Below are 18,497 nucleotides of genomic sequence, written 5' to 3'. Positions count from 1 at the left end.
AGACATTCATAAAGAGACAGCACCATCACAGGATGTTGAACACAGCTATGGAAGTCATTCAGACAAGAGATAAGATTTCCCATATTCACCACTTTCAATAACAAAGCTAAAAGCCCAGCCAAAATGCCAGAGAGGAAGGAGCACCTGATACTAAGGCACCCGGCCTTGATTTGTGAGACTGAGGATTTCCAGCCTGCAGCAGTAGTCAGTGGTAAAACCACAGACACCAGTGTGAGTAGAGCTGGTGTCCCTAACAGCTGGCTTGTGCTGACCCCAAACACCTCCAGGCTGGAGTAAGCACGACCACAGCCTGGGGGCTGCTGGTTTGTTAGTTGTGAGCTCTGGACTCATCATCCCTCAAATAGCTATACAACTTCCAAACTAGGACTGGCTTTTACCCTTCCAAGAGGGATGTGGCTTCTTTCCATCTCTAAACTACTTCCCACCACATGGCCTGTCCATGTCCCTGAAAGCCTTGACAGCCTTCCCCTTCACGTCCTCATCCTTGCAACTTAACAACCAGAATTGCACAGTTTATTCCAGCTGAGGTCTCGCTAAGGGTTGGCACAGTAGCGTTAAAATTTTCTCGCCACTACTGAAAATACTTCACTGCATACACTGTGGCACCACACTTGCCTTTCTCATTTCCAGTTCCTGGTTGTCCAGATCACACCTTTTCTCCTGTGCCTCTTCCGCTGATGAACCTCTCACATCCAGCATCGACTCCTGATAGAGACAATTGCTCCAATAATCCCACTGGGCCAGATAAATTTATTTTACCTACAGCAAGCCACCTCTTTAAATGATACATGGAACAGCAAAGGGTTTAGGTAATCCCTGCTGGGGATCAATTCCTGCCAAGTTTTGACCACTATTTATTTTCTCTCATTCCCAAACATCTAAGTACCAGAGGTGATGATCCACCAAGCAAGAGTGTTAGAAAAGCACAAACATTCCAGTGACTGCATATGTTCCTCTAGGAAAACACTGGAGAAAGTCTGACCAGAGTGACATTTCTAAAGCAGACAGAAAATGCAGTTTTCTACCTTGAGATGCACATTCCTTGGCTCTTGTCAGACCACTGAACAAGGTATTTCAGAGCACCTCCTCACCATTCTGGATGCCCCAGGGAAAAGCCTGCTTCAGTTTCTCTCTGAACTCTTGCAAAAAACCCAGAGTTTTCAAAGGCATTGGTTTCCCCTTATTTATTCAAGTTAATGGGCTTTTTCCTTTTTGCCACCATGCTTTGGCAGATTGGGGATTTCAGGGATGCTCATCCTGCATCTCTGCACTTCCAACCCCACACGCTCCAGCATGGAAATGATCCAGGAACAATTTTGTGTTCAAAATCTGTGCATGTCTATGTTTGTGATCAGATCTATGTCTTTAATTTCCTCTCAGACCCACCCCACAGTACCATGTCATACAGCAGTATGCAAGGGACTATGTGGAGGACAGTGTAATCCTGCTATGCCCTGGTGCTGCTGGGGGCTTCTCCCTTCTGGGCATATTTAATTACTGCTTTGGCAGACTTACACATTCTCTCCAGACTCCTGGTAAGGCTGAAGTGTTTTCCACCTCTATGCTTACTTGCAGCACTGTTTAACAAAATTAAAATATTTGCAAGTGAATAAAAAAGAAAACCTTGAGGCACCTTTGGAGCTATCTTTACAGAACTGCGTGAGTTAAAGTCACACATCTAGGAAGGGAAAAATGCAGCCTCGTAATCAAAACCACTGCTGAGACTCTTGGATAATTAACAAGGGAAAAGAGAGAGTATGTTCTGCCTTGGCATTTGGAAGCAGCACACATAACCTTAAAATTAAGCAGTTTTTTTCTGCTGTCTGCAGTTCAGGGATGCTGATGATGCAGGATAATTCAGAGAAGAACTGGAAGAGTGATCTGAGGATAAGGGAATACACATCATCGTAGCTGGCTTGTCAAAGACATTGAACACAGACTTGATCATATTCTAAAATGAGATTTGTAATCTGTTTGGGTTTTTTTCATGTCAGTAAGTTACAAAATGCTACCACATACAGGAATTAACTGATCCTTACTAATCTTTTATTCCATACACCCTCTACTTAAGCACAGGTCTAGAGATGATATATAGGCACCTTACTCCTACCAGAATTGGTTGTGTGAAGCACCCAACTGGTTTGACGATCCGTCCCTTAGGGCATCACAGGGCTAAGAATAAACTTATGCTGATCTTGACAAGACAGGGCTGTAAATACAAAGGCCTGTTTATAGTTTCTAGTGAAGCTACACCAGTCCATTGAAGATTTCTAACATTTTTTAAAATTGCAAATATTTATTTTATTTATTTATTTATATGTACCCCAGAACTTCTGATTATCCAAATTATGCAAGAGAGAAGCTGGGTTTTGTTGGGTTTTATTGGTTGCTTTTTTAAAAAAAAATAATCCTGTATTACGCACAATCAAAAATAACTTTAAAAATCTATGGTGAGGCAGAAAAGTTCTAAAATCCAGAACTTAATTGCTCATACACAACAACTGCTGAGTTAGACGATTCTTTGTAAAATAGAATCATGTTACTTCATCATGAAGGGAACTGGGATACATTTCACAAAAGCTGAATTCCAGGGGCTAAATCTCATTTCACCATCACTTAAAGCAGCATAAATATAGAGAAGCTCAACCAAAGCCAATGGAGCGACATGCAATTTGCACTGGTTCTGCAAAACAGGTTTTGACTCTAGCTCACCTCTTTGTTCACAGGCACTAGAAAACAAACATGACATATTCTTGCTGTCTTGGATGAGACAGTAATTTATGGAGCATTTTGATATGTATATGCTGTTATATCTTGAACTAAGTTCCTTCCAAGGCAATTCATGCTCTGCCAATTAGGAGAGCTAAGATGTTGCCAGAACCTTCCTAAGTTCAACAACTGGGATGCTGTTGATAAATATTTTCCTTTTGTTATGTTTTTTATCTATATGCTGTAAAATGAAAAATTAAGGACTCTATGGCTAATCCTCCATCTAAACATTGACTTTACGAAGGGAATGACTGACCATCCAACTGTAGCCAATGAACTACCTTGGAGCATTTAATAGAAAAGTACATTGTGGAAAATTTACTTCTTAAGAAGGAAATAGTTGAAAAAAATTTTGTAAAGTAATAAAGGCTTACTATAAACAATGCAAACAAAAAGCAGTAGGTGTCTGTGCCTTTCAAAGTCTTTTAAAGATAGTGCATTTAGTCGGTGTAAAGCAGGCAAATAAGCTGCCATGCTCTACGTGTCTTGTTATTTTTACAGCTGCTACCAAACAATACCAAAAAATCTTGCATTTACTTGTAAAACTCATGCTTCAGTAAGAAGGCGTGCCAAAAAAAATTATTCTTTCCAGGAAACTAACAGTTACACTTCATAAAGACATCATGAAAGGTTCAGGGAGTCTTCTGAATGGGGAATGTCTTCCTGCTATGACAGAAAAGATGGAAAACCATTTTCAAAGACAAATAACTTCATTTTATCTCCAATAACAAGGAAAAACGTGAAATTATTTAAAGTCTGCAGTTTAACCATTTTAAATATAAAGCCTATTTCTAACAGAAGCTAGCATCTGCTTCTGTATTTATCAAAAAACTGCTCTTCCAAAGAAGCCTTCCTCATAAACAGACTTTTTTTCATCTTATGTAAATGGGCTTGGGAACTACAGTTTTCATAATAATAATAAAAAAAAAGGAGTAAAATAGCTTTTCATTCAGATATTGATATGCAGCTGCAGAACACCCATTTGACACTTGACTTCTTGACTTCCAAACCCAAAATTTGGAAGCCTTTACTTCTCTCTGCCATTACCACCAGCAGCTTGGGATGATGTAAGGATTCATGGTCCAGGTCTTCCTCATAACAGCCCCGTTTAGCTAATAGGGCAATCAGGGATGGTAGCATTTGACTAGGACCACTTCTGAAGCTTGTATTCTCAAGCATTTCCCACAAATATAAATCATGTGGTTTGAGAGTGAGACATTACACAGACTTTTCCAGTTCTCTGCTGCTGCTTTGCAGCTTTTTCCCACATGCATCCCATTGTAGCAGGCAGGATATTGAATCCTTTGAAACAGTTAATCTTCTCACAACTGAGACTAGATTTCAGTAATAAACACTTGCTGTAACTTTTCATCCTCTGGGCCATTATATTTCCAATAAGCAAGGTCAAGATGGTATTTAATAAAAGGATTGCTGTATTTGTTTCTTCCTTGCAAAAGAGAAGCCCTACAGAGCAAAGCAAGAAATTCAACAATACGGAATACAGCCAAGGTCTTCAGTCCTAATACACACTTAAGAGAAATCTGAGCACAGGAAAGTTTTCTTTCTATTTCCATCCTGAGGATATATTTGTCCTACATTGCGTCTTTGTGAAGTCCTTAAAGAAAATCCCTTGGAACGATTTTCTTTTCATTGGAACAACTTATAACTGTAATGGCTGTAAGGTCAATGAAAATGTTTGAAATGTCTTTTCCTGGTACTTAAAAATATCCAGTAGTCCATATTGCAAACAAGGATGTGTAAATAAATATATGTGTCCATGTTAGCCGTTCTTGCTCCCAACTACTTGTTTTCTGCTGCTCTTTTCAGTCCACCACAGCTATTTTCACTGGAGATGTTCCAGTGATGTACCATTAGCTTACTCCCGCTGTGGAAATACTCTGGATATTTTTACAACATTAAAAAAAAATCACAAAAATCTAATTTCTCTCTGTGGATATGAAAAAATATACTTTAAAAAGGAGCATTTTTTCTTCTTATCTCGAACAGTAGCATTTTGTTGAACTGGAATGACATCAAATCAACATAAGTAAACAAAGTCCAGCAAGTTATTTGAAGATTTGATTTATGGCGACCTTCTTTGCTATAACAGGAACACTACATCTTCAGCATAAGCTATCAAGTTATTTTTTCTGTGAGTCATAAATTAGGCTTCTTCCTCCATTTTGTAGTGGGAGAAGTAGCTAATACTGACATCCCATAGTAACCCTCAGTGGCTAACTGAAGGCAGATTTTGGCATGATATAGCTCCTTGAGGAGCACAAAAATTTAGCCCAGGATCTAGAACTACAACTCAACTTCTGGTAAGTCCATCCTAAGGTTAAACAACATTGCATCCCAGAATTGCAGTGCTCCCACTGATGTTAATACAGAGAGGCACCATCAAGGAGCCTTCCAGGCATGCTCAGTAAAACCACAACTTAAATATGGGTCAGTGCAAGGACAACAAACAGCACAAACAAGACTCTGGTCAATAAACTTATCTTGGAAAGTCAAGCAGAGAACTTGCTTTGTTGGTAAGATGCATTCAATCTGCTTTAACAACTTTTTGCATTCTTTCTTCATGGAATGCTATGAAGAATTATGAAGAATTCCCAAACTAATGCACTTCATTATAGGTCCAGGGAATTCAGCAGAGCTATGGAAATGCAATCCTCCATAAATATTTTCATACAGGATCTTTAGTGCCCATGCAGGGGACAAAAAGAGCCATTCTTTAACACAGGTGAGCTTCTAATAATAATCAAGAAGGGACCAGTCCTGCAAACACATTCATGCATGCCAAGTACTTTCCTTGAGCTCCTAGTTTAAGATCAGATACAAGGAGAAGGTTTGAATGCACTCTGAATCTACTTCAAACCCAGAGGAGATGCCAGGAATGCAGGTCTGTCTTCATAAAACTTCTGTGGGTAAAGCTCTTCACTGAAGTTATATCACAGCAAAATTTTCATTTCTCTTTAAGTTTTAAAACTAAGAGGAAATAGGCCATGTTAACCTGCCCTGAAGGATAACTGTTTCGCTTTCTCCCCATTGACTGTATTCAGAGAGCAGACTGAGCCTGGACTCCTAAAGCAGACTCTTAACAGAAAGGTCTGAAAACTGCGAAGTGTCGGGTTGTCCTCTGTTTCCCTCCCTCATCCCTGATTTACTGGTTTTTGTCTGGAAGAAGAAAATGTGGGGAACTGAAGGGTGAGAGTGGGCAGGGAAGCACACTCAGAAGTAATGTTTTTAATATCTTGTGTTTTGCTGTTAGACAAGATAGAAGGCAAGCAGGACAAGGTAGGATGAAAATGTATTATCCCACATTCTCCATTTTTAATCACATTCCATTTTGTGTTTCTTTGTTTTAAAATCAGAAGAGCTTGAAATGAGAATTTTTCCAGGAAAATTCCAAAAAAAAGGAAACAATGACCCATTTGCTAGAGGCTCCTCATCCCTCAGTTTTGAAATTTAAATCAGTTTCACCAACTGCTCTCTGGATATGCATTTGTAGCCTCCAGGGAGTAGGAATTCCAGTGGAGTAGACATACACTTTCTTCAGGAAAAAACAAAACAAACAAAAAAACCCTAATGAGCTTTTAAAATCCAAATATACATCAAAGCAACCTTCCTACATCTGCCTAAGCAAATATACTATTTTCTGTACAAGTGGCATATTACGTAATGTATCAAGAAGCCAACATCTGAGGCACCACAATAGTCATAGTCTGAGGCAATGTTTGCCTGTAGACTGTCTGGGCCATCATGCCGACCCAACCACAGTTGGATTCATCATGCTACTGATTTCCGAGCGGCAGGCATAGATCATCCCAGAGTGCCCGTATGCCTGCCTGCCACTGCTCCTTGCTCCTGCCCTAGGAAGCTGCAGTTAAAAATGCGTATTCCCGGGAGGATCAAGCATTTACCAAACAGTAGCTCTAGTGACCCCTGGTCCATCAAGTCTCTCTCTCACCCTCCACTTCTCAGCCACTAAGGTCTACCAAAGACCCTTAATCCCATTTTCACCTGTTTTTTTTTTTTTTATTCTCCCCACAGATCCTGTTATAAAGATTAAATAATTTTCCCTTTGGCTATTTTTGTTTGAAGGATAACTAATTTCAACTCTCAAAGGCAATAATCTCTAAACTAAGGGGTTTTGTCAGAATTCCAGAGAGCAATGCTTAGGAAACAACACCACTTTTTTGGTACAGCTATGATAATAAACTCTATAATGAAAATTGAGTATGATAATAACATCTTGTTGAATAGGCGAGATGTCAGATTTACAACATATAGTAAATGTGTTGAATGTGATCATAGAGATATTAACATTCCACTGAGACATTGGAGCTCTGGGCAGGAAGTTATTTACAATGAAATAACGTATCCAATAAAGTTATTTGCTCTTTCTTGTAAAAAGAATTCTAAGCATAGGTTTTTTTGGTGTGTTTTCACAGATTTCTAAATTGTCAGCATTTACGCATTACTCATAAAATATTATGATAATAGTTTATGTATTTCTTTATTCATTTTGCAGACTGTACCATCTAACTTCTTGGAATTATGCGTCTTGTTATGGAGAAAGGTGGTCAACCTTCCCCCATGCGGGAGCGTAAGACTATGAAGCCAACATGAACACTGCTGTTTCACATCAGAAGCCACGCACCACTTATTTCTCCATAGAAAGGCTATTGTTTATCATATGCCTGCTAGCCCAGATGAATATTGTCCTATATTTCTCCAAACTCTCTCTCTAGCGTAACTTGGCTTTGATTTATAATAAGCCTATTCATTCTCCAAGAACAATCTATTTGAAAACTCAGATTATAGCTTTGACTTTGCCTCTCTTCCCCACTTAAAACATTCTGTATTCACCACTTCAGATCCCAGCCCATTTGAAATGGAAGCAGAAAAACTCTGATGTGCATTTACTACTTAATGGTTGCTAATGTTAATACAGTGAATATGATCACTGTGTATTTCACCTTACTTAAATTGCAGCACAGATCATCAGTTAAAATGGACGTGGTTAGAACTTAAGTTTAACCAAAAACCGAGAAGAATGTGTTTTTAATAGCTGCATGTACACTAAATGCTTTACGGTCTTGTACTTCATTTTTTGAACAAGGATCAACAACGAAATGAACACAACATGATGGAAAACACTCTTTAAGTGAGAAGGATTTTCCAAACACAACTAAGCTCTGAGATTACTGTCTACAACTGAAATTGTTTTTCTCTTCAACTGTGAAACAGAGCTACCCTCAAGGAGATGCAAACAAATTGCTTGCTTTTCCTAGGCCAAGAAGAAACTGAGTCAGCACTGTGTGGATGCTGCTCTCCATTGTTTCTGCTCACAATTGGAACAACATAGAAGAAATGCCAAAGCAGAGCAGTAGAGTGACATTTGCTACTGTTAGTTTACAAAAGAAGCCACCATTAGTTTGAAAACTGAAACCACGGAAACAGAAAATGGACAACAGAGAAAAAAATTCTGAGCAGAATTTGGGGACAGTTTTTTTGCTATAAATCGAAGCCAGCTCTGCTTATTTGGATGCTAGGCACAAGTCTCAGCCTCTTAGTAAGCATGAATTTTAAAGAGAGGAACCCTGGAATGACCCATATGGGTCTGTAGGAGACATAAGCGACACAAGTGAAGGTCTCCACAGCAGATCTTCTCCCTGTCACTGATTTAGCACAAAGCAAACCCTCTGCCATCCCCAGAAGCTCCAGTTGAAGCGACACTGGTATTGAACACTCAGCAATGATTCACACATTGAGAGAAAAGTCATCTCAGGACTCAGGGCACTGTGGTGGAGACAAAAACAAAAGATTAAATTCAAGGTTGTGAGTATTCAGCACAAACTCAATGAAACCCAAAATCACACGTGCCCCAAATGACCAGCATTGCACAAGAGCGAGTGCAATCTGAAAGGTGATATATCCCAGGCACTGTCTCTACACATCTGTAAATCAGTGGTACGGGTCACACCAGGTATCTTGTGCATACCTGCTTTGTGTGACCTTGTTGTACACACAGAATAAGTGTTCTTCTGAACACGCAATGACAGAAGAACAGGCAAGCACAGCAGAAGTCTCAGAAAACCTGTCGCCCACATGCTCTTTGTACTGGGCAATGGCTTTCACAGCAGAGTGTGGGCAATCCCATCTTATCTGGGATGCCAAGCAAGCCTGATCTATTTTTCCAAGCGTAGTTTAAATATTTCATGGTCAGCTACTCTCCAATAATTCTGTGCTATGACAATGAGCAAAGACAATCTGAATTGAGCAAAGATGGAACGGGCAATTTGAATACCTGCCTGTTATGTGTTCCTCCTGCCCTCTCACAGACCTGCACTTTACAGAGGGGGACGAAGATTTTCCAAACTGAAGACAGAAGGAAGGGGACCGGCTGTCAAGGGAAGATGCATCAGCTCCTGAAGCTTAACTCCAATTCTAGCTGGGAGAACAGGCATCCCCCCCGGGGTGTGTGCATGTATGGTTTTGTTTGGTTTTGGCTTATGTTTTGTTTTCCTGAGTTCTACTTGAATAGAAGCCTTTAAGCATTTAAATTATACTTCTTTGGGGAGTGATTACCTCCCTTATGTCGCACACTTAACTGTCACAAACCACGAGCAAGATGGATTTTTTCTCTATCCATATTATTTTTTCTTCTGCCTGCTCCATGCCCCTGGTTTTTTTTTTTTCCCCCTTTCTCTTCCTTGCTGCTCCATATCTTTATGCTTCCATTTCTGCCTTTTCTGTTTTCGCTATTTTGGCCACAATCACTGCAGAACAACCCAGCTCAATGGGTCTCTATCGCAATGGGAGCAGTAACACAAGTATTAATAACATCCTGTTGTTAGCAAAAGAGACTGCAATCACTTTTTTAAGGACAAAGCAGCCTGACCTTAGGGAGCATATACAATACTTAGTATAATTACAAAAGTCATATTCCCTTTGGCGGCCTATTTTTATAACATATTTTGTATCAGCCACGGGAGGCCCTGGGGCTACTATTTTGTTTGTCTGGAGTCTCTGAGCTAGACAACATGCCCAGGAAAGTCAGTTCATATTTAACCCTATATTCTGTAGATGAAAACCATAATGCAATGCACCTGGATTTCATTATCAATCAAACCACCAAGGAGGGCACTTATCATAAAGCTCTTGGCTTGCCAGATTTCTCCAAACTGCTTTGATGTGAACATCAAAAACTTCTGGACTACAGGAACAACCATTTGCCAGACCTTGCCCTTTAATTGTAGCAAGTCCTACCTCAGTGCAGCACTCACAACAATTATGCAATGTTCTGAAAGATCATTAATTACATTAGTTCATTTTGGAGTGAACTGGCTGCATAGAGGAGACACTGCAGCACCACAGCAACACAACATTGTGCTGCAGGAGGCTTTGCTCCAGCCAGCAGCATCCACATCTCCTGAGATCTCAAGTGTCCCTAACCTCACCAAAGTTCAGTAACAATTAAGATCCTTAGCCTTAGCGCCTGAGACAGCAAAGTGACCCAGAAGGTCATGGCCACCCAAACATGATATGGAAATCTACAGACACGTGTGTAGCACTGGTGTTACTCTTAACCAGGAAATATCCACAATGTGTCTCAGTAACTGCAAGCAATCTGTTCCCTTGGCAATCACAGCAAAGGAAATTGAATCAAACTAAGGACTGGCTGCAGCCAGAACCATGATGCTTGGAAGTGCTACTTTCAGAGCAATAGTGAGAAAAAAAATCTAGGAAAACTGGGGAAAATGTCTTAATATCATTATAGCACACACTGTTTTGTAAAAAAGTAGTGTACTGAAGTAAAACTTTATGTATTCATATGTACAAAAGTCTACCTGTGATGACAACTTCCAGGAAGATTCTTTTTTAAATGTAGATGTAAAACAGGCAACAAAAACCTTTTAACTAGGGTAACACTTATGTTTGTTGCGTCTCTTCAAAAACACCATGCTAGTGAGTGAATGAGTAGGATCAGTACTAGCGAGACTCAGAGAGCAGCACCCCTTCCAAGGATGTGCCATATCACAGAGCCGCTGAACACATTGTTTTCATAATGATGGCTTGATATGGAGTTCAAAAGGCCCAACACTATATGCCTATTCACAGGCCACTTCATAGGATGAATAAATTATTAAGTTCTGGCACTCCTCATTTTCAGCCTGATCACCAAGCAGCATTGCTGTAGATCTTTTCAGTAGTCCTCACAGACTACATGGGGACCTTTCAGTTGCTGTTGCCAGACTCATGATGCAGAGTTAGCAGCTCATGGCATATCATCACTGAACTACGTGGAAAAGAAGAATTTTTACTTTATTGAAACATAAAGAAACTCTTTTGGCAGATGTGGAATTACCTCTGTTGTGTATGTTTAGTTTTCTAAAACTGAAACAAAATTCAGGATCATATCCTTTTAATTTTTCAGCAAAATGCCACCATGGAGTGCATTTCCCTGCAAGATAACTGGACATTGAGCAGTACTTTGCTCTAATCAGATAAATTCCTTGTTTTTACTGTTATATTATAATATATCAATTGGGGCTCTTTCAATTTTATTAAAACTGAAACAGTCAGCAAAAGTTCAGAGAGGAAACACAATGGCAATAATAAAAAAGAAATCTCTAAAAAGAAAAGTCAGGAGATAAGATGACAAAACGTCATCCTTGCTGACTCCAGCTGAAAGCTTCAAAATTGTATACAGCAATTTTTTTCCTTTTGGAAAGCTCTGTAACATGCTTGTCGGGTATCTGGGAACCATGAATTGCATATGGTCCCCAAGGGCATATTAGTGAAAGTGCTGCTCTTTGTGAAACAGCTTCAATCCAACTTACTTGCAATTACTTTTATCTTTTAAGAATGTGCAAAATGATACAGTCTATAAAAATAGAAGGCTCCACCAGCAATATCAGCATTCAGGCAAGTAAAAAGAAATGCTTTTTGAGGCATGCGATCTCTGGTTAGCATCAGAATTAAGTAGGGTATAAGTATACACGCGTTCTCTTCTGCAATACATTTGAATTGTCTTTTTGTTATGAAGTGTAGAGCAATCTTTCACAGCAAAATTTAAAACCTGAAATGTGGGAGGGCCTCTCTAAAATACTTGAAGTTGCTAATTAACAGATGAAGAAGCTGACAACCTATGTTGAAATGTGCTCATCCTATTTTAAAGACCTTTTGCTTGTGAAATACTTCAAAAAAGTTACTGATTAAATTCTAGGCCAAGATTTAAGCCCCACAACATGGGGCTTATTTGCAGATATAACATGTAAACGTTTGCCACGTCCTTTACAAAGATTTTACCATCATTAGCTAGGACTATTCTGACAAGCACTCTTATTCTAAACCTCCTACTCCTGGCTGGTCCCACAGAGGGAAGGAGCAGAAGCAGCCTCCATCACTACACACACAAAATTAGGTATAAGTTCCTTGAGGAACTTGCACACTTCATTTTCAGCAAAAAATACAGGAAATAGAGAGTGTTCACCATGGTGTCAGAGAAAGATGGATCATTTCTCTCAGTGGGTCAATAGTCTATTTGTTTTTAAAAAAATAGTTTCATCACCTGATTTAGCCATTTTTATTTGCAAGTTGTAAGAGGGAATTAGGCTAATGGTGTCGGCTGACTAAAAGCAAAAAAAAACCCTTCCTTTTGCCCATGAAGGCAATGGCTAAAGTGTTCTTCCAAGTTATGCAGATCCAGGTTCAAATATTCATCTGCCTGATTCATGTATGCTAGTTTCCTTAATTTAGCTCTTTATTTTTATCAAAATTTCTGAAAAGAAGCAAACCTATTTATTTCAAGTCAATTTACAACAATATTTAAGTGTCTAGTAGAAAGATATTTGCACAGTCAGGGGATACAAATATTCTCATTTTCCCATCTCTTTCATGCTTGAATCTTCCTACAACTGGTGATGGGCAGCTTCCCACTGGCAAATGTTCTGGTTTTGTTTCATGTGAACATGAAACAAATGTTTCTGTATGTTTCTGTTACGTCTGTATATTGTCTTTCCGAATCATTGTCACTACAATCTATGAATTCTAACTGAATATAATATTTAGCTCTCCTAATATACAACAGTTAATTAGGTGATCAAGTTTTGGTGGTTTTTAAAAAGGGAGCAACTCCAATTAATAAAATATAGCAGATTAGATGTTGAGCCTCCTGAACTCGGAAGTGACATAACCACTACCATCCCCTTACGGGAACACAGCTGCACAATCGGGATAAAGCAATGGGATGCCTATTCCAGATGCTGCTTTTCCTTCTGGACCACAGAAACAATATATGGTAGCGCTGTTTAAGATGAAAATGAATGAAGGACTGTAATGAAAGGGACAGCTGCTAAGATGTACAAACTGAATTGTCACATGCTAGTGTTAACACACGGAAGCACTGAAGAAAGTTGCAACAACATTCATGTAAATTAACATCCCAACAAATTGTTTAAAAGTCAGTCTGAGAGTGAAACATGTTAACATCGCATTCAAATAGCTAGAGGAGAGAGTAACATGTGATCAGGGCCTTATATTCTCATGCTGCTCAGATTTCATCACATTTGATGAATTTTGCATACAGTAGGAATTCGAAGTCATACCGGACATTATCAACAAATCTGCAGAACTTATTCTCTGTACCTACATGATGGGGCCATCAGTACCAGGTACCTTGTGCAGTTACATACCAAAGTTAAATGAAATTTGCACTGAGAAGATATTGTACAAGCTCCCAATGGTTTTTGCATCTGTTCCTCCGTACTCTTATGAAAATAAATACAGAGAACATCTAAAAAAATACAAATCAAGCTAAGCCAAGGGCCAGACTGCACACATTCAAAAAGGAAAAATACATCTAATTATGTACAAGGTTGCTATGACCACAGGGAAAAATGCCAGTATATTCTCAGTGCTTGGCCCCACTTCTGGCTTGGCCCTCCATTTGGCTCATCTTTATTCATGAGTAAATCTGGTTAAAAAAAAAAATTCAAGAAATATTTTTTGAAATTAAGAGATGCTATTTTTATTGAAGTGCTCTGCAAACATGCTGATTTTCATGAAAATTTCCAGCAGGAGGAAAAAAGGGATAAGATTGCTTTCAGTCAAAAATTTATGCTTTGGAAAACTAATTTTGCTCAGGAATTTTGACATCTGACTTCAGATGTTATTTCTTTTTTTATTTAACTAATTGCACAGCAGAGCATTAGTAGTGCTGCATGTTGCCTTATGCCTGACATGTTATGACATGAGATAGATTTTTTGTCAGTTTGTTTAATTTCTACACAAAAGGTACTTTGACCTAGAAAAGAAATTAGGTGTGTATGCTAATAGTAAACAGCAGCTGATATGAACTATTCTTTTAAACTACCTCTAACAATGTATATAAATTACTTTATTATTCATAACTATTGTCATTATTAAATACTGTGAAAAAACTGTCTAGGAAGATAAAAAAATGAAATTTTGAATTTTGTAAGACTAAATATTTGACCACCAAAATTGAGTTTCTCAGAAACCTGGAGTGAAAGTTCCCTAAAGCCACAGCTGAGTTTCTGTCCAGCTGAAGTTTTTAAACGTTCACTCTCATTCCAGATATGAAAACTGATTCCTAAATACCTGAATGTCCTGTTAAAAAAAAACCCACCTCGAGGTACCACAGGATTCATCAACACCTGCAAGTTTCCTGCCGTATTGTTAACAGCCTCAACCTCAAAATATTAATGAATCTTCAATGAACACATTCTGCCAAGGTTAACCCCATGTGCCTGCTGGAAGCACACCTTGTGCTAACCTTCCCCTGAGGTTCACCATCATGGGTGGGTGATGCTGCTGGCCCACATCAGAGCACGGCACACCTCCGAGGGGCAGGACCAGCAGCACACCGCAGCACAGATATGTCATCTGTGCAGAGCTGCTCTGCTGAGCAGCATGCCTTCGTTTCAAAGACGCGGCTCTGCTCTTGTGCATATGGACAACAAGAAAGCAAGCTCGCAGGGTGGTGGCTGGAGCCCTCCTCACCCGACCCTAAAGGTTAGACCTTGAAAACACATGAGTACATTGAAATTAATTTTTTTCTTTTTTAAAGCAAGGCAGCCCTTGCAGTCATAGATATAGAAAAGATTTTAAAACATGAACCAAAACAACCTAGAGTGCAATGCAGGGATTTGGAAATGCTCATTCACACTCTCTGCTGGTTTGGGATGGTGAATACTGCTTGGGATTGTACAGGGGGAGAGCTCGGGAGGGAGGGAGGGCTCAGCACAACGAGGACCCAAAGGTCAGAAATACCTCAGCAAGGATGAAAGAAAGTACAAGTGGGACTTGGCAGCCGGACAGAGTCCTGCTTTCTTTGCATGGTGGTCTGCAGCAGCCAGTGGAGCCTGTGCAGTCCTCATCCCGTACACATACACACAAAACAGACCCACTTTGCTCAGATGGATCTGGGGACATGCAGTAACTAGCAGGACAGCAATGTGTCTACTCTGGCTTTTCCCTTCAGTAACACCCCACTCAGCACAACCTTGCTCACCTCAGTGCTCTGCCCCCAAACCAGAGAAACACTGCAGGTCCAACCAAGTATTTTCCTGCCCTGCAAAACCTACACACTGCCTCTCTCCAAAAAATGCTGTGTGCTGCCACGTGCTACAGAGCTTCTTATGAGTGGGGCCTGCCTCACCTTCACAGTGGGAGGAGAAAGAAGATAAGGGAAGGGTGGTCTCCAATCCCTGCAGAACCCTTCCCAGGGGCTGTAAGAATGCTAGCGCTGCTGAGAACTGGGCAGCAGCATGACACCTTCCCAGGTGGCTGTGGCTGCCGGAGGGCACGAACCAGCCCCAAGCATGTGAGCTAGGCACAGCACTGCTGCACCATGCATCTTCAGCTCACTGGTGTTTATGCCAAAGAGAAAATGCTCTGGGAAGAAATGGACAATCTCTGCAATGCTTTTCACAAGCATCAGTGTGCCTTATCGTATTTTTGGTACATGTAAGTGGCTCTCTGGCACATGCATACATACACACACAGGCAGAGCACAGTCATACCCACAAAGTAAGCTCTCACAAGAAGTGGCTTTTGTAGATGGAACATCTCATCTGTGGGGATGGGACTAATCATAGGACATTGGTAAAGGATGCATGTGTGCTCATACTTTGTGTATATTTGTTCAAAACCACATCTACTGTCAAGTGTTTTGGACATTTGTCATGATTAAAAAAGCTTTAAAATTCTTCTGAAAACAGATGATGTTTCTCAAATACATAGCTGAAAAATGAAAACGGAGTGTAGGATTCATCTTGCTTAATTTGAGAGCCCTCTGTCGAAGTATCCCCCAGAGCTGGTTGCTGAAAACTTACTCATTCTGAGGGTATGATTCATCTACCTAAATGTAAACGTTTTTTTGGGTGGCGTGAATCCAGTTGATTTCACTGATTATCCTGCAACTGATGCAGCTGTAGCACAAATGCACTCCTAGACATCCTAGACATCCAGGTCAGAGGAAGCCTCTCTCAATGACTGACAGCCAGGATACGGCAAACAAAACCACACGCAACCTCTCCGGCAATGCCTCTGAGGTGACAGTTGCCGTGAGTTACTAAAACCATTCACTGGGGCAACAGCGGGACCTGCCAAGGGAGATGTCGCATGCAAGAGGGACGTGACTGAGTTATCCGTTCCACACAGTGTGGGGCTCTGGGGCTGGGGAGGTGGGGTAGGAATCCCAGGGTGGGTTAGTGTGGAGCAGCGGGGAGGCAAACAGATGCCACTGCCGCGGCCCCCCACGCCCGCCGCCGTCTTGCGTGTGCCCCCCGCACTCCCACCCCCGGGCGTTGCGGCGCCTTCCCCGCGGGCAGCGAGCCCCGATCCACGGCCACGCATCGGCCCCGCGGCTCCGCGCCCCTCAGGCCCCCCGCGGCCGCCGCGCTCACCTGAAGCAGGTGGTGAGCTCCCCCGTGGGCTTCAGGCAGGGGTACCGGGTGGTGGCGATTTTGTTCTCGGAGCAAACCTCCCTGCGAGGCGGGGAGTGGGATAATTAAAAAAAAAAAAGGAGAATAAAGAAAAGGAAGGTGGTGGGTGGGGGGGAAAGGGGAGAAAAAACAAGAAGGAGGTGGTGGATGGGGGGAAGCGCACAGAAACAGGACCACGGGGGCCCGCGGCGGGGGGGGGACGGGACGACACCCACCTGTCGCCGTCCTGTGGCTCCTCCCGGTAGGTCCAGGCGTGCCCCAGCGCCAGGATCAGCAGCAGCCGGAGCGGGGTCAGGCTGCCGGCCGGCCGCCCCATCGGGCCGCCGCTCCCCTGCGCGCTGCGCCGGCTCTGCCCGCCCCGGCCGGCGGCGGGGCTGCGCCGACCCGCCGCTCCTCCCGCCCCGGCCGAGGGCCGCCCCCCGCCGCCGCCAGATGTGCCCGCGGGGAGGGGCCGCGCCCGCCCAGATGTGCCGGCAGATGCGGCCCCCGCGGCGGGGCGGGGCACGGCGGACAGATGTGGCGGGGTCGGGGCAGATGTGCGGTGGGGGTGAGGGGACACCAACCCTCATGCCCCCCGCCCCCAGCCCGGTCCCCCGGCCGCAAGGAGCACGGTCCTTGCTACCAGGAGCAACGGGGACGCTGCTCTTCCCCAAAGGTTCGCCGTCACGGGTGGGTGATGCTGCTGGTCCGTGTCAGCAGGGAAAGCAGGAGTGCCTGCCCCAGCGTGAGCGGGGCAGAAAGCGATGGAAGGGTCCAAAACCATGGGGGTGATGAGTATCTCTCGGTGCACCATCACCAATGCTTTCTGGACTCTGCTTTATCTTAAATCTCTTTCCCAAAGGAGCAGAGCAGTTCAAAGCACCTCTGCTGCGATGGTTGTTTATCCTTGTGTATGGCTGCCACTTTCCTGCCATTCATAAAAGGGACATTAACAACAACACAGTTTTGATAAAGTAGTGCATCAGGTCTGGCCCACTGTACCATATCCTGTGTTCACGGTTAAACTGCCTGGGACCAGGGAAGCAAGCCTGCAAAACGATGATGCCTTTTCAAAGTGTTTGGCCGATGCATAGGCTTTGCTCACCACATAACTGCCTACAAGTATGAAAGGCTCCAGGGAAATGAGGGTGTGCAAATCATCCTGACTTGTACTTTCACCTATAGTATAAATAACCTAATTTTACAACCAGCAAAATGAGAAATATGTGAGCACAGACTGTACCTATATATTGTTTCAGCGAGAAAAGTTGGGAATATGCAAGTAACAAACTAGCTCTTCTATTAAACCAGCACAGAAGTAATCAAAGAATCAAAAAATCATAGAATAAAAGGCTGTAAGAGGACTCGAACAACCCTCCTTCTACTTTTTGCTCTGCCACGGGCAACATTCGAACAAGTCACTTCACTGGTCCGTGCCTCAGTTTCCCCTGTCTGTGACAGAAAGACCCTAATAGTAAAATAAATAAATAAACAATGCAGATCCCCATATCTAAATCAGCTACGATTAAGATGTTAATCCCTTTGGTATGTTGTCTGGTACCCAGAAGAAGGCTAATGATAGATGGACTCTTATTTGGGGAACTCTGGGGCTTGTCAGAAGTTTTCCCTGACTTGTGCAGCATCTGCTGTCACTGCGGTCTGCTGTACGTGCTGTGAACTGCCAACTTCAAGGTATTCCTCTGCTCTAGGTACCGCTGCACATCCTCTCAATTCCTGTCCTCAGTTCAG

At 42.1% G+C, this 18,497-nt stretch overlaps 1 protein-coding gene across 2 annotated transcripts in view; it reads right to left on the bottom strand.

Moving 5' to 3' along the window:
- The window catches only part of CCBE1 (collagen and calcium binding EGF domains 1), a 104,179-nt gene extending 86,922 nt beyond the window's left edge, over nt 1–17,257 (bottom strand). Inside the window, exons 1-2 of one of the 2 annotated variants that reach the window (XM_075079074.1) lie at nt 16,985–17,257; nt 16,731–16,811 (exon numbers count right to left, since the gene is read on the bottom strand). In XM_075079074.1, the coding sequence (XP_074935175.1) occupies nt 16,731–16,811; nt 16,985–17,085 (182 nt within the window). In that variant the 5' untranslated portion in view covers nt 17,086–17,257. The remainder of the gene's footprint in view (nt 1–16,730; nt 16,812–16,984) is intronic. The other variant, XM_075079073.1, reaches the window with a different exon arrangement.
- Between the last annotated feature and the right edge of the window lie 1,240 nt (nt 17,258–18,497).

This window comes from Phalacrocorax aristotelis, chromosome Z (assembly GCF_949628215.1).
Source record: "Phalacrocorax aristotelis chromosome Z, bGulAri2.1, whole genome shotgun sequence".
NCBI lineage: Eukaryota > Metazoa > Chordata > Aves > Suliformes > Phalacrocoracidae > Phalacrocorax > Phalacrocorax aristotelis.
The sequence above is the reverse complement of the archived record's forward strand: the minus strand, read 5'-3'. Positions and strand labels throughout refer to the sequence as shown.